Source organism: Nanorana parkeri, unplaced genomic scaffold, assembly GCF_000935625.1.
Source record: "Nanorana parkeri isolate BGI_ZX_2015 unplaced genomic scaffold, ASM93562v1 scaffold689, whole genome shotgun sequence".
Taxonomy (NCBI): Eukaryota; Metazoa; Chordata; class Amphibia; order Anura; family Dicroglossidae; genus Nanorana; species Nanorana parkeri.
The window spans coordinates 82,883-105,099 of NW_017306957.1; the positions used below are offsets into that span (position 1 = coordinate 82,883).

Consider the following 22,217-nt stretch of genomic DNA (forward strand, 5'->3'; position numbering starts at 1 on the left):
AGATCCAAAAAGGTTACTGTGCCAGGGTCAGTTCACATCTGCTTGTCCATCACAATTCTATACCTGATTACAAAACACTACATCAAGTCACCCACCTAATCAGAACAGTGTCAGAACTATCAGATTAAAGACATTAAAATTACATTAAACCTTTACTTTTTTTTTTTATTTGTACATATGAGAGAATTACCTTTTAATACTACTTTAAAGTAGAGGTAGACCCTAAATTATTACATTTTCACTTTTCACCTATTATTCATCCATGCATGTTGCATCTCAGTGCTGATGATCTCCTCATCCTCTTTACAGACATTTCTGTCAACATGCATGTACTCCAGCAATGACTGCATGGTGTTTCTCAGTTCGTATTTCCTAATGGTGAAACACAAATCTCATATATTAGTTTCACCTTTTAAGTTGCATTAGTGAAATAAATGAACTTTGCACAATATTCTAATTATTCGAGTTTCACCTGTATATAGATAGATAGATAGATAGATAGATAGATAGAATTGTGAGTGGGAGGGGGTATGTTTTTTAGAGCCACGGATGCCAGTTAAACCTAACAGAGGTTCTAACCCTTTCCTGTCCTATCCAAAAATGTTTGGCTTTAGAAAAATGAAAGAATAAAATTCTGAAATGAACATGAAAATAAAATTGTATTATCAATTGCACTGCAATGACCTAGTCTTTGTAAAACTGAACTAAAAAAGTGAACATTTGCTATGTTATAGGGAACATCTAGATATGTTATTGCACCTGAAAAACATTTCGGCTTGAATTCCTGCTGAAAAATAGTAATACTCTTCCTGTGCCGAGCCACTCCTGTGACAGTTGTGTCATAGTTGTATATGTTCAGTGTGAGATCTTCTAAAGTACTGCAGCCTTTGACTGCGAGTCTCAGTTTGAGATTTGGTGATGTTACTACTGTGCTGCTCACTGTTCTCCTGGCTGGAGAGGAAACTGTACATGAGTAAGTGCAGTGCAAGGATCTCCCTGCTTCTGCTTCAGTCTTTCTGTGGGTCTGTGGCTTCTTCACCTCTCCTGTTGTTTTTTTTTATATTTATCCACCAGAGATCAGTGATACAGCTCTGATGTGATAAAGCACTGTCCTGCCTCTACCAAGTTGGCCATCTCAACACAGACACAGTGTAGAACAGGGCACATTAAGTCTGTAATGGGGAAAAATGCTAGAGGAAGCCTATAGGCTATTGGTGACTAGTCCTTTGTCCTCTGTTTGCCTTTTCTGGACACAGCTTTCACGGCTTAGGTCTTCAATAATGGAATCCCATCAGGAAAGAAATGTGAAAGCTGTTGTTGCTGACTGGTTTTCAGAAGTGCTAATACTAGAGCTGTCATCTTGATCCTGCCCTTACTTACTAGTGATTTACTAATTTGGAATGAGCATGTAGGGTAGGACAGAAGGTCAAACCTTTCAGACTTCGCTGGTTGCCTGCTTATTCCAGGTTAATGACTCAGCAGGTAGTAAAACCTGGATCATGTCAATAGCTGTGGAACCTGCACATCTAAAAGCAAACCAGCATCAGCAGCTTTTTCTTCTCTGACAAGTTCACTATAAATACAAAACAAACACAGGGATGAGATATTTGAAGGAACAAATGTCAGTTATTCTATGGTAGAGATCTTTTCACTTGTATATGCAGCAGGCAGATTTTAGATCTAAACTGGAATTTGGTCAGGGACATCTAGTGCACTGAGTTCAATGCGCTGTTCCGTCACTACAAACTAGACACACATTATCAGCAGCTAAGAATTATTGTTCCAAAGGCACATAGCAAAATATTGTAAGAAAAATAAAATGATCTGACCTATATATTTATTATAACCAGGCTGGTAAGAGAAACTGTCTGCCCCTTATGAACTACAAGTCCCAGCATTATTTAATTCAGTGCTACCTGGTCCTAATGGTTTCTCAATGTCTCTTGAATGCATGAGTGGGATATCCACCTAATTTTCCTTCCCATAGGTTCATGGAAGAATATTCTTTCCTGGTGTCTCTCCATGGCAGCATATTTTATGAGTAGGAAAGGAAAATTACAGGTAAGTATGATACATTTTTTTGTTTGTTTTGTGCCTGTACAGCAGAATGCTCCTAATACCCGTATATGCCACCAGGTATAGGCACCAGAAAAGGAAAATTAGAGGTAAGCATTGTACAATTTAGTTTTTTTTAATATTCATTCTGTTTCAAATTACAGAAAAAGTTTGGAGCCGCCACAATAACCGAGTCATCACTAGTCTGTCTAGGGGATTTGGATTTGGTCTTCAGCTGCCCCATTAGCATTTAGTCACCCTCTTCTAGTGCCCACAAAGCTGGTGTCCACTCCAGTATTGCAATGCTGAATAACTTTTATTAAAAATCTTCACACTGGGGAGAAAGGGTATGGGGATCCTAGACATCCAGGACGCATCAGACATAGACTCCAGACTCTCCAGACCTTTTAAGCACCTCATTGTAGATCTATTTGTAGCACCTTGAACAGGAATTTGAGTAGCAGATGAGCAGGGATGAACGTAAATCCTCAGCAGGAGAGATCCAGCCATGCCCCTAAAGTCCTCTATGTTCCAGGTACCTTCCAGAGCCATCTATTTTCCTGGTTCTCCTCCGCTGGCAACAACACAGGTCTCCACCATACTTGAGGCCCCAGGGAATCACGCACTCCAGCCTCTGCCCAGCCCCAGGCCTCAGACCTAGCCTGGGAGGTGGCTGCACAGCACCCAGTCCTGTGCTAATCCATGGCTGGTCCTGACTAGTCTGAGCACATGGCAATTCCCTCCAGTATATGTACCCTATCCCAGCATGCACCAATGGTTGAGAGAAACCCAGTGATTGGCTGCTGTCCTGTACATACACTCACAGTGCCTCTCATTGGCTCTCCCACAATATGACAGAGTCACACTCTGCACAGGGGGGTACAGGCAATGCCAGACACCTGGAATTAACCAGATAAATGCCGCTATAATGCAGCCAGGCTGACTGCAGTCATGGCAATCACTAAATGAGTAGTAGCCACCTCATAAAATGTGATGGGGGCTACACACACATAACACAGTTACATCATGGCAAACACCTTATAAGACTGATTTGCAGTGGTTTTTCATTTAATCTTTTTGGCCTCAAGCTGGGTACCTTTTTAAAAGTTGAGATCAGAACTTAGAGGCTAAGATCAGATGAATTATCTTATCAAATAATCGAAGTTGTCCAGTCTCAGGAATCTGCTGCGTCTAAAGTTAGTCTAATATAAAGTGTAGAAGGGCTAAAATTTCGGTCAGGTGTTTGTCCTCTTTAGAGTGCCACTTTATATTATTGTCCCCACATACCCTCTTTTTATACTTTATTAGTAGGCCAGAGGCGGGAGCTAAGAGTCGGTGCAGGCTGCAGGAGAGGACGGAAGAAGTTACTCTTTAGTCCTCCTGTAAGGTCCCATTCACGCTGAGCGGAAAATCTTGAGATTTCCGCCGCGATAGCGTGCATTTTGCCGCGCGATATCGTGAGAAGTCGCCGGCCAATTGTTTTCAATGGAGCTGTCTTAATGTACAGCTCCATGTCGCCCGTCGCAGTTGCGCCTGCAGGACCCTTTTACCCGTGATGTCGCGCGAATTTCCTTTTTTTTAATGCAGCCCGATCGTCGCTGGAACGTCGCCCGAACCATTGCGCTATCCCGCCGCGCAGAAATTCGCTTGAGGTGAGTGTCGCTTAGTGTGAATGGGGCCTAATGCTGGGGGCGGGGAACACATTTGACTGCAGAGAAGGTGGACACCTGTCATCAATGGTTGCCAGGATGCCAGTGGTCATACCAAGCAATGACTGAAAAGGAGCAGGCCTGCACTGGGCTATGGCTTGCAGTAGATGCACGAGCCTTGGAGGCCAGCGCATCCACTGTCAGCCAATCATAACTGAGCGCAGATCAGTGATCGGCCGGTGTCCGGATCGCGCTTTGGATAGGGGCAACCAAAAGGACCAGATGTGGCCTGTGGGCCATAAAATGCTCAGGTCTGATCAACCTGATTTTGTAGATATATAATAAATCATTGATAATACAAGACAATCCCCTGAAAAGACCAGTCACCCTGCACAAGGAGAAAGAGCAGCAGTGACTGGTCTTTATTACAGAAAGCTCATGCACCGAAGAAGAGTGTCACACTGGACAATTGCGCAAATCTGGAAGAAATACACAAATGAATGCACAGATTCAGAGATAGCAGAGATAAGAGAGGAATAATTGTGGATAAAAAGAGGGTCTGGTGGCCGCAGAAGGGGTTTTGGGGTCTGTGTGAATGTGCTGAATCTTTTCACAGTCTTGATATACTCCCAGTTCTATACAGGGTGAGTTTTTGGGTGTTGTTGGAGATCTGTCATTGCAAGTACATCTCTGTCCTCCTCCTCCCTGAGCTGTGATGGATTGCACGGACAGACTGATATGAATGTGGTCACACGGCCATCACAGTGACACATAGGATTATCCAGGTGAGAGGGACGCGCCTAGGCCTACAGGTATATACTCATCCCTGTTACATCACCTTGCTGATGTTTTCCCCTTTGACGAACAAGAGCACAATTCCCTGTTCTTATCTTCAACAAAGATAACCGGTTCAGTGATGTGTGAGAGAACTCACTGCCACAGTAGCAGCATGGGGGTTTTCTCTTTTTCATAGGAATGATGGGTTATATCTCTAAGGGCTAGGCCATACCATAACTACTTAAGAACTGTGTGCGTCTGCGCAGCTGCAGTGTGATGCATTTTGACATGTTTGTGATGCGTTTTTGAAATATTTTGCTGTGTTCCGGTGCTGTTTTTTTAACTTAAAATGGGCTTTTTAGGTGCAGTTCCAGTGTGTTTGCATGCGTTTGTATGTGTTTTACTGCTTTTTGATGTTTTCCGTTACGATCAGGTGCAGCTAAAATGTGGCAAGCAAGATTATTTCTGACTGCATTGGAACTGGCTGCACTGGTGTGAACAGAGCACCAGAAATCGCATTGTAAACATTGTGACACAATATTGATGGAGCTGTCAAACTGAATAGACTGCATCACAACTGCATCTGGTGTAAACTAGCCCTAATACATATATGGCAAACTATAAATACTCTAGACACCCAGGGACTACAAATATTAGCATATTATGTCAGTCTTTATGTTTCTCATTATTCTTATCAGAGGGACATAAAGAAATAAGAAATACATTTAACATGAGTTTTAATAATCCTATACTGAGAATTATACCCAGTGCACAGAACAAGAGAAGTGATACTATGCTGTGTCCATACATGCAGAATAAGAACAGATACAGACAGCATACAGAACAAAAGAAGTGGCGCTGTGCAGTGTCTATACAGACAGAATAAGAACAAATACACCCAGTGTACAGAACAAGAAAATTGGTGCTGTGCAGCGTCTACAAAGACCGTATAGGAACAGACACTGAGAATTACATCCAGCAAACAGAACAAAAGAGTGCTACTGTGCAAAGCCTGTAAATGCCGAATAAGAAGAGATACTGAGAATGACACCCAGCATACAGGACCAGAGAAGTGCTACTGTGCAGCATCCATACAAACAGAATAAGAACAGATACTGAAAGTTATATCCAACATATAGAACATGAGAAGTGATACTGTGCAGCGTCCATATATACATAATAGGAACAGATACTGAGAATTGCACCCAACATACGTAATGATAATAGGAATTTCACCCAGCAAACACAACAAAACAGTGCTACTGTGCAAAGTCTGTACACGTGGAATAAGAAGAGATAGTGAGAATTACAGCCAGCATACAGAACAAGAGTAACATGATGTGCAGGGTCCATAATTGTAGAATTGGAAATACTGGGAAATCCTTCTGCTGTAGAAGAGGGAGATGAGGAGTACCGGGCACTATCCATGTGCACTGAAGAGCAATACTGTTCTCAATTGTAATGAGAACTGACAGCAAGTCCTTACATAGATAATCATAGGCAGTGCAGAGCATATCATGTGCTAACAGCTTCATACATGCAGAAGAGAATAATCTTCCATTCTCTCCCCTTACATATAAATAAAGCTGTGTGAATAGCAGTTAGTACACACAGTAGACTGCTTTTCCTTGTATTACATTGCAAATACATTTTCAGGAATAAAAAACCCTTCATAATGTATATTTCAGGACAGGAGCTGTCTGCAGTGACTTGTTCTTTTCTTATGTTCCTCAGCTCACATCCTCAATCATGTCTGGTCCCTTGTCTCCCCTCCTCCCCCAGCATCCCACATTGTTTAGCTCTATAATGCTGACTCATGATTTATTGACCCATAGGATGACAGGCCTATGTAGCTAAAGGGGAAGTGAATTGGACGGTCTGCTTTAGTAGACTCAGCCTAGTTATATAAAATTGTAACAGTTTCTGTTTCATTGTATTTCAATGTTTTTTAAAATGTAAGACATTTAGAAATTGATATTTATATCATCTTGTTCATCATTTTTTTTACAAACAAATATTACAGGGTGTAAATCACACATGATTTTTCTAATAGGAAAGGCCACCACTGACTACCTGCTTGTAGAAAGCCTGTGTACAACTGACTAAAGCCAGGTGACCTGTCCTGTAGGGAAGAGGGAGGGGTGGGGAGTCCCTTTTCTGTGACTTACTCTGCAGCCTGTGTTTTCTGATCCCCTTTCTATTCTGGTTTATTTCACAGCCATGTATAATGATTCAGCTGCTTCTCATACTTGAAGCCTGCCACCCAGGGCTGTCCCTATAATTAGGGAATCTGAGGAGGTCACCCTCATCTTAGCAACCTGTGATGCTCTGTCTGGCTTCCCACCCAGCTCCCTGATGTCATTGGTTGCCAGGGAGCTGAGCAGGATGCTGTGGTTGGTGTCCCGCTGAGCTCTTGGCAACCAGTGACATCAGTGAGCTGGGCGGGACTGGACAGAGAGCTGCTGTCAGCATGGCGCTAACACAGCCGCCCATCCCTTGGCATCCCCTCCCCCCGGACTATCAGCAAAGCCCCGCAACCCCTGTCCCCGGTTTTACGACCTCAGGCAGCATATAGGGTAAGGGCGGCTCTGCTGCCACCTCTCTGCAAGTAGTAGATGTGTACACGGCCTCATTTACTGTGGATTTTATGCTGTAACATTATACAGACACTAACAGACTTGGAACAAAACATATTACATGTTCTAGTTAGTGGACTGCTGCTGCGTGAATGTGTTTTTCTTGAAATGATTATCCTAAAAATATTGCTTTACCAAAGAGACCCTGACTTTCTGAAGCACCTACCGTGTTTCCCCGAAAATAAGACACTGTCTTATATTTTAGAAATTCTCACAAATAGTACTAGGTCTTATATTCGGGGTAGGTCTTATTTTCAGGGAAACAGGGTATGTACTAAGATGTCTATAGAGGATTCCCCAGATGCTGGACCACCCAGACAGACCACGGTGCCTTGCAATAATGATACCAAGCCTTGACCAGTTTTCCAGTCGGTGGGGCTCACCCAAGAACTAGAGGGATAAAAAAAAAAGAATTTGACCCTTGCAATTAATTCATCCAACTTATTCTAAATGAATATATGAATTGTTACCGTTTTTTACTGTTAGTAATCCAAATTCATGTTTTTATTAAATATATCTGATATATCTGTTTTAATTTATTATCACTAGTATACAAATTCATGTTTTTTTAAAAAATATATCTGATAAATCTGTTTTTATTTATTGTTGCTAGCATACTAATTAATTATTATTATTATATATCTGTTTTTTTTTCATTATTATTTTACCTTTTATATAGACTATTTTTTTTTTTAAATGTTACTGTTACAGATGTGATATTTCCAAATACAGCTAACTTGAATGCTAAAATCCTCTCGTTCCTCTCAATTGGTGTTAATTTAATCACACAAAAAAGCTGCCAGGCAGCCATTGTGCGAGGGTGCAGCTGCGTGGAGCCTTTGCCTTGGCCCGTACGTCTGTGTACAAGAATGGCTCCCATCTCCACGGCAACCGGCACTGAATGAATCATCATCATGGAAGCCCCGCGTGACATCATCACTTCAGGATGGTAGGGGGGGGGAAGCAAAATGGATGAATAATGAACTGCACAAGTAACATAACTCTTTTGGCTTACTGTTGGAAAACAAATGACATAATAGCGCGGAGTGAATAGATTTGTGAGAATTAGGCTGATTGGTTTGAGGCAAACATCTTTTCATATGAAGGTTCAAGGTTGGGAGCCGCCTGAGCTAAAGAGAGTTTTGTGACACCTCTCAATAGCACATGCATTCAATTCCTTTTCCCTACAGTACTTTTGCTGGATTTAACCCTAAATGTCCATAGATCTAATTCCAGTTTGCATTTTGGGACTCTGCGTTGTTCTGTTTAACCCTGCTGCTCTAAACTCAGGCCCTTGTGTGTCTTATTACGGCCCTCTGTTCTCTAGCCATCCTTACTGCACATCACTGCTGTCTGCAAGCCTCGCCAGGCAGAAGCCGCATGGAAAATCCGTAGCCATTTTTTTCAATTGGCTGCATGCGATGACATTAGCACGTGCATTGTTGCAATCTGCCTAATTTATGGGGAATCCGTAAGCAGCTTTGCCGGCCTCTCCTGGGAGATAGGGAAGCATTATTGTCAGTGATGTGGGAGCTGAGGGGCTCAGCATTGTGCAGTGAGCTGGTGCCACACAGAAGTCTCCGTATCCCAGCTCCGCTCAGCTGGAATAATGACGACAGGGCAGGATCGCTGGTGTCCTGTGAGACAGAGCTGGCATCACACATCAATGAAAGCACAAGCCTATTAGAATGGGGGCTGCGAGCAGAGACACACACAAGCTGCCATCTGTTCTGGGCAAGCATGTGAGGGGAACTGGCTACAAGGAACCATTAAAAAACTCATTCCATGGGTAAACATGAAATAAATAATATATGTGTCTTTTCATTCTGTATATTAGGACATTAGACATTTTTTTTGCTCCCAAGAAGAGACCGATGGATGCCAATAGAAGTAAATGGAACCAATTTAGATTAGAACTGGTAATCGGCATGATATAGGTTCCTACAGCCTTCGCTCACTCCCTACAATGTCGGCAACATGTATGTACTGAAAATGCAGCACATTTCAATTTAAATGCAACCATGTAAAATAAACCATGTGCCACAATTTCAGCACAACGTATGTATTGATAATGCAGCATGGAAAAATAAATGTAGCCGTGTATAATAATCCACCTGCCACATTATCTGCACCACGTATGTACTGATAGTGCAGCATGGAAAAATAAATATAGCCGTGTATAATAATCCACCTGCCACAATATCTACACCACATATGTGCTGATAATACAGCATTGAAAATAAATATAGCCATGTATAATAATCCACCTGCCACAATATCAGTACCACATATGTACTAATAATGAAGCATGGAAAATAAATATAGCCGTGTATAATAATCCACCTGCCACAATATCTGCACCACATATGTACCGATAATGCAGCATGGAGAAAAAAATATAGCCGCCACCTCGCTGATAACAACCTTCTCGATCCCTTACAGTCCGGCTTTCGCCCCCTACACTCCACTGAAACCGCCCTCCTAAAACTCACTAATTACTTAATAACAGTTAAACACAATGGCCACTATTCCTTACTCTTGCTATTAGACCTTTCTGCTGCTTTTGAGTCACTCTGGACCACCTGCTCCTCCTCAAAAAAACTCCACTCGCTTGGCCTACAAGACTCTGCTCTCTCATGGTTCTCCTCTTACCTGTCTAAGCGCTCCTTTAGTGTATTCTCCAACCTGGTCTCAAAGTATCACCCTAACCGTCCCCACCGCTCTTCACAAGACCTCCTGCTCTCTAGCTCCCTCGTCAACTCCTCCCATACTCGCCTCCAGGACTTCTCTAGAGTCTCTACCATCATCTGGAACTCTCTACCCCAACCTGTCCGTCTATCTCCCACACTGACTGCCATTAGGCGATCCCTTAAGACTCATCTCTTCAGGGAAGCCTATCCCACCTCAACCTAACCGCTCAGCCATCACATTCTCAAACAATTCATCCCCACAAATCTACCTCCTCGTGTATCACTTGCCCCTCCCTTTTAGATTGTAAGCCCCTACGGGCAGGGCCCTCCTTACCATCTTGTCTTGAATTGTATTGTGATTGTAATGTCTTCCTTATATTGTAAAGCGCTGCGCAAACTATTGGCGCTATATAAATCCTGTATAATAATAATAGCCGTGTATAATAATCTACCTGCCACAATATCAGCACCACATATATACTGATAATGCAGCATGGAGAAATAAATGTAGCCGTATATAATAATCCACTTGCCACAATATCAGCACCACGTACAGTATATTCTGATAATGCAGCATGGAGAAAGAAATATAGCCGTGTATAATAATCCACCTTGGATTGGTTCCTCAAACTGGACTCTACTAAACTTTTAGAAGAACTATGGTATTCTAATCGTGATGATTATGCTTCCTTCTATAGGATTTGGGCATGCTGGTTGGATTTCAAAAATTTGGATTGATATTGGGGGGAATTTATCAAAACTGGAGCAGACAGAATTTGGAGCAGTTGCCCATGGCAACCGATCAGCATCTCTCTTCAATTTGCTCGGGTAAGATTTGAAAATAAGAGAGAGAAGCTGATTGGTTGCCGTGCAAATATGCTCCAGATTTTGTCTGCTCCAGTTTTGATTAACCCCCTCCCCCTATGTGTATACTTATCAGGTCAATGACCTTTCTTTTCCATAGAATTGTACTGTGCGATGTCAGATACATCTTCTGGCTCTTATTTACACATTGTGAACTGATCCTAACTGCTGTATAATGTTCTGGAATATTTCTGATTCAAAATGTGACTTTGTGTTGAGACCACAATCAGAGCTCGTCTTCGCCCTCCCCCTGTTCATCTGTCTTTTTTCCTTTTGTTTTCCCCCCCTTCTTATGTTTGTGGCGTCATTTGGTATGTGTGTGCTTGTGTCACACTTGCCTTTTGTTGCTGTATTTCATGTTTAATTGTATCCATGCAAAAGACCAATAAAGTTGAAATAAATAAAAAACAAATAATGCCCATTGTCTGACTCATGCTGCATGCCAGTGCGCTGTGTATATGTGGAATTGCATTGTGACTGTGCAGATACAGGCCTGGGCTGAGTGCCGGAGAAGAGGAAGAAGCAGTCTGCTCTCTTGCTGTTATGAGGAACCTGTTTATCAGATTATAGCTGAGATCTGCGTTGTATTACGTGATGTGGAATGATATAAGCTCAGTACTGTATGCTGAAGGATGGGCGGTGGTAGTATCTGTTTAGGTTTACAGGAACAGGGGATTATGGGTAAAACGATCAGCAGCCGTGACTCAGGCAGCTTTATTCCTCTGCAATACAGTTGGGTGACTACACTGAACCAGGGTCCGGGACTACACCACATGGCTTTAAGACACCGAGAGAATCGTGACAGGGGCTCTGCCCTTCCCCGCTCCATCCAAATCTAACTACAAAAGCTTTGGCTGGAGTTGGGCTTTAAAGGAGAACTATGAGATGAGTGATTTCCACTCACCTCATAGTTATAAGCCGACCTCTGACAAAGAGCTGGGGATCAGGAAAAATTTTGCAGGTTGGGAATCACCACTTTTCTGGCTGCATGATTGTTCCAGGGAAGTGACTCACTACATACCCTGTTTCCCCGAAAAAAGACCTACCCCAAAATTAAGACCTAGTACCATTTTTGGGAATTGCTAAAATATAAGACTTACCCCGAAAATAAGACCGAGTTGTGACCTTTCCAGGGCCGGTGGTGTCTGTGAGGAATCCATAGTGAAAGTGCTGTTACCAAATTGCTCTTGGAAAGGTACGGCATCCCTGATTGCCCTGATCACCCTATTCTTAACTTTGACATTTTGTATTATTTAATTTGGATTTGCATTACCTTTGGATTGTTATACATTAAAAACAAATAAAAATAAGACCTACCCCAAAAATAAGACCTAGTGTGTTTTTTTTAGCCAAAAAAATATAAGACAGTGTCTTATTTTCGGGGAAACACGGTAGTGCAGCACGAATGGAGATGTGAGTCTGGAGCTTACACTTCCCTATAGTGGAACTACATTTTTTTTCTTTTTTCCATCTGTGTTCCATTGGGGAGATTTCCCTTTACTTCCTGTCCCATAGCCATAACAGGAAGTGAGAAGAAATCCCTCCAAAGAGAGGGAAATCCTTGGTGGTCCCCATTGAAAAATTTTCCATCTTAAAGCTTACTACACGGCCCAACACCTGATATGGAAATGCGTACTGCAGGTCAGTGGCCCACTAAGCAGGACTACACTTGGCCATACGCTATACAATGTGATTGTACAACCTGTGAACAATGTGGCGGGGTTGGGGGCCATGTTCTCAGCAGCCCTGTATGACATCCTACCCAGTTCACTAATGTCACTGGTTGCCAGTAGCTTAGGTGGACACCAGCCAGGGCGTCCCACTCAGCTCCTGGCAACTGCCTCATTATAGGGACGGTCCTAGCTGCAGCTATTAACAAATTAACCCTTTCAGTGGGGCTGCCCCCACACTGCAGGGGTTAACTGCTCGTTTTTCCCTAGGGGCCAGAATGCAGATGATTTTCTCATGTGATCCTCGGTCCTGCAGTGGTGAGTGCTCACCTCTCTGGTATGTACCTCGGAATCCTCACGTCTATTGCAGGTGAATGGACTGTATTAGACATGATGACCTCAGTAGTCCTTAGACCACCGGGGCCCGGGGAGAAGAAGCTGCGGGGACCAGCCTAGCAGTGACATTAGTGAGCTGGGTGAGTGTATCTTCTTTAATTGAGCCACTAGACCAGAACGAGCAGTTAACCCTCGCAGTGCAGGGCTAACCTCACTGCAAGGGTTTATTTAGTTCATGCCTGGAGTTCCCCTTTAAATTAAGCTTACTGATTGTGTTGTAGTATCCGATTAGGTGATCCATGCCGAATTTATTAAACGTTTGCAATATTCAGCCTGCCCCAGGAAAAGAAAATGGCTGTTTATTGGAAACAGGTACTCTTTTATACACAATGTGATACAAATGATCCGATTATGAATATTCTTCGGTCCTGCTCTTTCTTTAGTCACACAGTGAGCCAAGCCCATGTTCTATCTGTCACCTCGCGCACCGCTGCGTGACAGCTCCAGAGGGGCGTGGCCACACATTTATCATTCATCCAATTCAAAGAATAGACAGCGGCGTCACTGAGCATGCGCGTCCACTCCGGCGCATTCTCCACCGTCTCGCTAGCAACCCGTCCGCACCTGCGCAGTAAGTCTGCACTCAGCCAACAGCGACTAACTGCGCCTGCGCAGTGAGCTATCCTCAGTCAACGGCAGTAGACCGGGCAAGCGCAGTTCAAGCCATGGCCGGTTCCCAGGTTGAGCGGTGAGCGGCCCTCCCCCTTCCGCGCAAGCGCAGCCAGTTCCCGGGCAACAGACGGCTCCCTGTCAGCGTCCGCCGCACCGAGGAGGAGAAGCGGCAGGAAGCCCCGGCAAGAGAAGCAGAGGGTCCCTGTGCTGACGGAATATGTAATACTAATGATATAATAATACTACGTTATCAAAAGATCTCCAATGATAGAAACATTCAACATTATTAATGTACACCATAAAACCAATCATGAAACGTATAAAGAATAAAATATATAGTCATGTATTACAGATTTGTTATATGACATATTGTGACTCCGGAGGGGAACTTATCCCGATAGGGGGTATTATCCTCTCTATGGGTTATATACCCCTCTATAAGTAGATTTGTGTCATTATAATCACCCGATTGTGATCCGTGTGGAGTGTCTCTATAAACAGATATGTCTGATGGTGATAAAATAACAAACACAATATGAACAACAGTCCTAACATGTAATACAAACAATAAACAGAAGTGAAATAATTTAGAATATAGTATGTAAACATTTGTACTTGATCTAGGATAATGCTTGTTGGGTGTATTATCATCTATAATGTTTTTATATCCCACCATATGTAAAAATAATCATTAAGATGTATACATAAAGCTTATTATGTTATGCAAAGGGGTGCCTCAAGTGTTGTTTAGTTCAAACAATACTTTTCCTGTTCATAATAATGGGAAGTGCTGTAATTGCCCTCCACACCTGTCATTCTGATGGCTTACACCCTGCACAGATGATTGATGGGATTTACACCCTGCGAGCTTGGAGAGGTGACTACTTTACAACACACAAAGGGACCATGGGGAACAAAAGTAGTCACCCTCCAGAAGGAAGCACAATGTCAGCACCAATTCAGAGATTATTTGAGGATCTACAGCCGAGTGATACACAAGATGCATTTTTGTTGATAGTTGAGGTACTTAAATGCATTTTTAAGATTTCACTCCTAAATTTAGTGTGAAGTGAACCTGTAGCCTTCCCAGTTAGGGCAAGGTGACTTGTGCTGTATAGAAATTATACTCTAATGTTACCGACCTTCCACCTTGCTGCCCTTTTTCCTTTTAGAATCCTGAGAATAACCCAGTCCTTCTAGTTATGGGGGATCACAGCACTTGCATGCATCGGGAGCTTGCCAAGCCATTTATAGGAATGTCAGTGAGCGAATGGGGTGGCTATTGATTCTAGTATACTAAAGCTCTGATTTGGTGGCATTATTATTTAGGCTATATGCACATCACTGTAAATAGGTGTCTATTATAAGGTCTCTTTCAATAAATACAGTATTATTAGTAATGTAGGGTGATGATTCCAATTTTTGGGATATTGTTATACTTATTGAGGGGTGTTCTCTATATGTGGGTTACACACACCTATCTGGACATTCGTGTCTTACAATAATTTAGTCAGTTCTGCGATTATGTCCTTTTAATGAGCCTATTATCCTTCTGACAATCACCAATGTGGACAGATATGTTCTGCATAAGTGGTAAAATAATTCTTAACCAGGAGATTAGGGTTGCATCGGTACCGACACTAGTATCGGTGCTGATACAGTGTATTTGGGCAAGTACTCGCCCAAATGCTCTGATACTTACCCTCGATACCGGAACTTTCGGTCAGAGGTAGATTTCCTCTGACCGGCAGTGCTGCGATGCAACATGGAGCTGGCTTCTCGGCCAATCAGGAAGCCGGGTGACAAGTAATGACCCACCTCCCGGCTTCTTGATTGGCTGGGAAGCTGTCTCCATGCTGGCTTCCCTGCCAATCAGTATCGATCCAGCCAAACAACATGGAGCCGACTTCCTGGCCAATCAGGAAGCCGTGCAGCCGTATTGCCTCACCGCCCAACTTCCTGATTGCCTGGGAAGCCGGCTCCATGCTAGCGGAAGTACTGGTTATCGGTGAGTACCGAAATAGAAATATCGGTACTCGAAACCGAAAAGCCGCTATCGGTGCGTCCCTAGTAAACATGTATTCGTTTGGTCGTCATATTTTAATGTGTACCCTCCTGTGAAAAGAGGTGTGTTTATTTAAAATGGTTTGTAATGATACTAGTTGTAGGGTATAGCTGAAGGTGTCGCTGTCAGTGTGAGCTATATATAAGTAATCATTTAGAGGAATACATTATCTCTAAGGGGTGCATGCACCACCATAGACAGGTTTGTAGTAGTAATGGTGGATTAAATATTAGTATTGAGGGGATTTATTAATTCTTCTAACAGGGATCCTATACTTCACTACATACAGGTCCTTTTGAGGGTATCTTGCATTTTGTCAGCATGCTAAAACAGTTTGAACAGTACTATTGACATTAATGTGGCATACCTGAGATGTAGTGTGCATGCGGTCACACCACTCGGCTTCATGGGCCCTTAGTATAGCATCATAATCTTGGTGCATTTTATCTAGTTAGGTGACATCTTAATTGCATGTGGCATTTAGGTATCCATACACATAAATATATAATCCTCTAATGATTCATCATATGGTACAATAAACCTGTCACAGGACATCTGATGTTTATCATGTCCAGCAATATCATACATAGTCAACAACAGTTTATACTTGTACTGCACACTAAAAAGGATGTGATAGGGAGGATATTATAATATTGATAATGGGATATAATAATAAATATCTTTTCATTTTAACTGCATGCTTATTCTTTGCAACAAATAGATGTTGTATGGATGATTTGTCCTGTAGCATCTTCTTCTGCTGCTGCATTATTGCCCACTGGTCACCTGTAGTGGAAGACTATGATAAGCACTTGAATGCTAGGCACTGCCAGATCTTGTGAGCCCCAAAATTCGCGTGCGTGAGCTGCGGGCGTGTGGGCGGGAGCTGCGGCTGGTTTTTACACAGTTTATGTGCAGCTACCCCGAAAGTAAGACCTAGCGGATTTCTGTAATATAAGACCTACCACCGAACTAGGTCTTATTTTCGGGGTAGGTCTTATATTACAGAAATCCCTGAAGATAGTGCTAGGTCTTACTTTCGGGGAAACACGGTAGTGTAGTCAGTGGCGTATGGGATCCCAGATGGAATGAATGGTGGGTGTGTATAGGGCAGGGACATCTGTCAATTAATCAGCAGGGAGAGTGTACATGTAAATAGAACTCTTGCAGGAAGTGGGGTAAAGACGTTAAAGCATTTATACACAGGTGTATGCCATACATTCTGTAGTGTTTACTTGTACAGTGTGCGTGTGTTAGGCTGGTCATGTATAAAACTATTAAGTCATGTTATATGTAATTGTTCAGGTAATTCCACTTACGTCTTCTGTTGTGGGGACTGTACAATAAAATGTACTGTAGGAGTACACGGGGTCATCTTCCACCAGTCACCATCCCATTGTAGAACTTCTTTCTGAAGGCATTGTTTAGGAAACATTGAAACATGTGACATTGCTCTATTGTTCAGACTGATATAGTCTGATTCTTTGTGGCATCAGGGAGCTTACAGAGACCCTAGTATTTTCACCTATGGAAAGTTTGTGTATTTTATCTTGTACAGACTTTGGTTTATGGTTGATTGTAAGTCCCCCCCGATAGAACAAACACAGGTTGGGATCCCCAAGAAATATCTTTATTAAGCAGTTGATTATGTGGCATTCTTTGCATGTAGTGTGTAGAAATCTCAAATAAGGTGTGTCCTAACTACAATTGTAACGTAAAATGAAAGCATAAAGATGGAAGATTTAGCTGGGTTGTGTTGTCAGGAAGCCGAAGATGAATCAGACTTCACGTTAAGGTGGGGCCTGTAGGCTCGGCAGGGATGGAAGGCAGGAGGATACACTGTGCAAGTTGTAGGCCGCGGTGCTCGGCTGGGGATTGTCTGATTTGGCCCTGTCAGCAGCTGCCTTTGTATTTTTTTGATGTCTGGAAAATCGGTTCTTGGCTCCCAAAACACACACATTACCTCACACTAGAAGCCTTTAGCTACAATAGGCTGGTTTACAGATCAGAATTTTAGGGTATTAAAAATGGGAGCAGATTTTTGGAAAGCATCTACTAGTCTTTTTATGTGAAGTCATCAGGCATGTGTTTTGCATCTTCTTTTGTTTTATGTGATCTCTGAACCGGGTACCCCAGTAACAAAGGATTTAGACTCCATGCTGATCTCCGGCTTTCTAATTTTCCTTTTTTGTGCAGTTTAATGAATGAGTTAATTCATCACCAGTGCAGTTCAGATTGCTTTTTAGTACTGTAAAAGATAATTTATGGTTGTGTAGGCCTAGCAGCTCTGGCTGTGCTATTCTGAGCTTTGTGTTACTGTTAGATGCTTAAAGTATCCAAATTCAACCCTGGAAAGATAGAATTGCAGTTAGTTACTCTACCTGACTTTTTTTTTAATGTTTATTGAACAGTTTTATATAACAAGAAACACATATATAAAAGAAGTCCACATATGATAAAGCCAGTGCCACCTTGACTTGCAGAGAAGTATAGTTAGGGTCCTGTAAGGACTTCAAGGTTAGTCGCAATATGTTAAGATGCATTCAATAGTTCCATAAGCAGTGATAGCAATTCGTATCTAGCAGAGGATCAAGACAGAGATGGGTCAATTAGTATCGTCATATGGTAGTGAACCAAGGGCAACATAAGATGAGGAAGACATCAGTGTGACAGATGTGAACAGTTTTTATCATTATCTTGTAGTCTTGGCGAAACCTGTTATGACTATTTTTTTTTTTAATTGTCTCTCCAGGCAAATTGTTTTCCTGTGCTAGGCCGATACTGCTACTCGGCTGATTATCGGCGCTTCATTATTCAATTCCAAACTCTGCCACTCGGATCTTTTTGTCTGTTGCACATGCTCAAATATTCTGAGCTTTGACCACGTTTATAATGCACGTGCGCTGGTATGAATTTGGGAAAAGGAGCCTGACGTGACAATGTCACTGTTTTATAGTGACATCAGTCCACAGAGACAGCTCTGCCGACTGCTCATTATACAGGGGACCGAGATGGAGGTTATCAGTTATGTGATTGCATTTAAACAGAAGGAAAAGTCAATTTTTATGAATGACTAATATGAGAGCAACAGCTTAGGTATTGGAAGCATTTGGTGCGTTCATTATGTGTTGCCTTTACTACTACTACTACTACTACTACTACTACTACTACTTTTATTCACTTTAAATCTATTGCACGGGGGCCATCGTAACCAGGCCTAGCACCTACTTTTTTTCATTCTCTACACAATGCAGTTTTTGAAACAAACTTGGTCAATGCCAATGATAAAGGGGCAGCATAGATGGTTAAAGACTAAGCAACAGTAAGTGTTCATCATCCTGCAATCCAAACATTTCAGAAGAGCTTTTTAGAAAACAAATGTGACTAAGGCTGGCCATACACTTATCACTTATCACTTATCAGCTCGTTCGATCGGCTGATCGAGGAATGCCGACTGAAAGGGAGCCGACAGCCCCACACACTGGGAATTTCGTCCGGTACATTTAAAAAACGGCCAAAATTCGACCAGAGTATGGGCACCTTAAGGTGGTCATATATGTGCATACAATTAGACAGTTTTTTCTAAGGTTTTTGCTGTTTGTATCTGGCTTGTGTTTGTTCCCCCCAAAAATTCTGTCCAGACTACCTGAATGTGTAAGATCTGGCCATCACTGTGCACAATCAGACATGTTGCCACAAAGCTTCCAGCTACTGTGAAGTTCCATATTCTAGTTTAGACTCTAGGAAATCTAGGCAGTGAGGTGACCAGAGTCTTTGTACTTTGTACTGAGAGTAAGGTCAGTGTAATAAGCACATATTTGTGCAGCCTTGACTAATCAACATTATGAAAAGTTTGCAACTCTAGAAGTTAGTATATTTAAACCCAAAAACAAATAAATGATACATTGCAGCTTTGCATTTCCTAGATGTTATAGCTGAGTTAGTTTTCTTTAATAAGGTCTCTATTTTTTTTCCTTTCACCTGTAATCCTACAAATAACACACATCCTGTCCTAGGGCGGCTATGCTCACTCCTTCACTATCTATGTGAGGAGCCATGGTTGGCACATTCACATTTCCCAATATCTTTTCCCTTAAAATTGCTGCAAGTACAGAATATTACCTGTTGATCTGTCAGAAATCCAGTGAGCTAATAACTTCATGTTGGAGCATACAAATTCATTGGCTTCCTTGTTTTGTTTTGTAGATGGTGGATATTGGTGTCTCTGCCTCTGAAGAAAGCACCAGAAGAAAAATGGATTCCTTTGTGGACTCTACAGTGGAGGTTGTACCGCTTGATATGTACGATTCCTTCAGGGCTAAAATTGCTGCGAATTTACAGTGGATTTTTGCAAAGGCTTATGGACTTGGTAAGATCTGTTCTTTTGTCTTTGTCTGTAAAGCCATATATCAGTGGTGGAAAATGCACATGTGTTCCTTTATTGTCTGTTGTCCTTGTGTTTGTCACTTTCCCAGTCTATTCAGTTGAATTATTTTCCTTACTTTTGAGGTGACTCATACCTCAGCCTTTCTCCTGAATATTGTGGGCATCAGCACAGGTGTGTGAAGAAAATCCTATCTGCATTGATCACAGCTACCAGTCTGATCCTTCCTTCCTTCCTTTTATTTTCTAGTGCAGTATGAACGAATCTGACCTATCTCCTATAGGCATCAAGAACAGTATAAGGTCCAGTGTATGTTCGGTCTCACTGGTTACTAATACTGCACTGGACATTTTTTGTGCTGTAAAGAATGTTGGTGTCAATATTCAGTGACACTTCTCTAAATCCTGACTGAAATGAGGTTCGTCCAGTGTTGTGCCAGACACTCATAAGAACGGTCCCTTCCTTCCATATGGGGGTGCTTCCCATACATGGAGTCACATGGGGTGCTTCCCATACATGGAGTCACATTATACCAAGCAATGCAAGAATTTTACAGGGGCGCAGAAGAAATAATCACAGTAGAGAAACAGGTTGGATTGGTGATGCTTAGAATGCAGGCAGCGATGTTCACACTAGGGATGCACCGATACTAGTATCGGTGCCGATGCCCAGTATTTGGGTGAGTACTCGCCCAAATGCTCGGATGCCTAGCCCGATACTTGAGCTTCCGGTATCAGGAAACCAGGCAGCAAGTCATTACACGCTGCCCGGCTTCCTGATTGGCCGGGAAGCCGGCTCCATGCTCCCTTATCACTTGTGAAGAGGGAACATGGAGCCGGCTTCTCGGCCAATCAGGAAGCCGGGCAGCGTGTCATTACACACTAATTGGCCAGAAAGCTGGCTTCGTGCTCCCTCGTCACCTTCCTGATTTGGCCAGCTTCGCAACCAATCAGGAAGCCGGGCAACGCATCATTACACGGCGCGTGTCATTACACGCTAATTGGCCAGAAAGCCAGCTCCATGCTTTCTCGTCACCTGGTGATAAGGGAGCCTTGAAATGGCTTACCTGTTAATCGGGAAGGCGGGGGTGAGTGGTCATTTGCCGTCTGGCTTCCTTAACGGGACTTCCAGTATCAGTATTTGGTATCGGCGAATACTGGAAAAAAAAATATCGGTTCTCGGTACCGAAAAAACAGTATCCGTGCATCTCTAGTTCACACCATCATGCCAATTGTTATGCACATTATGACCCACGTTGTAACCTGTTACCATTACGCACTGTAGATTTGTGCATGGCTGAACACCTGTCTTTGAAACTTCTGAAATTAAGTAACACTTACAGGTCTTGTTCCTCCCCCAGCCTGTGACTGAAGAGTAAAGCAGCACAGTGATGAGCTCATTTCTCTATCACTTAACTTTCTCCCTCTATCAGCATGCTCCTTGTTGGCACAAGGGTTCAGTCTCCTATTTGGGGATGTGACAATTTGTTGGGCTCATTGCTCTCTTTGAAAGAAAGAAAAGACTGCTGTAAGACGTTCTCTTTCTATATTTTGTAAAGTCCATGATAACTCGCATAAAGCGCACATAAAATGTGTGTAAATGCCAGAGGTATGAATGTAGCCTGAGGTAGAAAATATCCCCAATTTTTCCGGTCCCAGGAAAGCAACATTCAGTTTTGTTCCAGTAATCCCACTATGATAGCTGGGGAAGAATCTTTTTTTTTGGACTAAAGTACTTAAAGGAGAACTATGAGGTGAGTGCTTTTCACTCGCCTCATAGTTCTAGCCGACCTGTGACAATGAGACTGTCACAGGTCGGCTCAGTAGATCGGGAGGTGAGCGAACACATACCGGCGTTCGCTCACCTCTCGATCCTTTTCACGGCTCTCTGCCGTGACAGGGGAGGGGCTGGATTCCCCGCTCCGATCCGCCAGCGCTGACTGGTGGATCGGACGGGGGAGGGGGCGGGTACAGCTGGCTCTGCCTCTAGATAGGCAGAGCCAGCTGTCAGTCACGCAGCTGGGCGGATCCCAGCACAATTGTCGGGATTCGCTTTAGCTGCGGCGTCTCAGTATACCGCGAGCTACAGCTCGCAGTATACTGAGCCTAGGGTGACGGGAGGACGCTAGTTTGTTGTACTCCCGTTAACCTAAGGAGAACTATGGGGAAAATACTTAACCCCATAGTTCTCCTTTTTAAATGCTTACCTAAAAATACATTTAACCCCTTCGTGACTGACGACGTACAGTGTACGTCGCCTGCATCGGGGCTGTTTTAAACAGACTCCCGGTGACTTTTGCCGCCGGGACTCTGTTTAAACTTGTAGAGCCGACTGTCGGCTTTACAACAGAAGCGATCCTGGCGACTTACCTGTCGCCAGATCGCTTCTGCGTCCCGAAGAAGGGGCCGCCCCCCCCGCC

The 22,217-nt window shown here is 42.9% G+C and overlaps 1 protein-coding gene across 2 annotated transcripts in view; it reads left to right on the forward strand.

The window, feature by feature from the left end:
• Positions 1-19,620: 19,620 nt before the first annotated feature.
• The window catches only part of CAMSAP1 (calmodulin regulated spectrin associated protein 1), a 40,006-nt gene continuing 37,409 nt past the window's right edge, over positions 19,621-22,217 (forward strand). The window contains exon 1 of one of the 2 annotated variants that reach the window (XM_018563721.1): positions 19,621-19,783. In XM_018563721.1, coding sequence (XP_018419223.1) covers positions 19,621-19,783 — 163 coding nt within the window. The remainder of the gene's footprint in view (positions 19,784-22,217) is intronic. The other variant, XM_018563722.1, reaches the window with a different exon arrangement.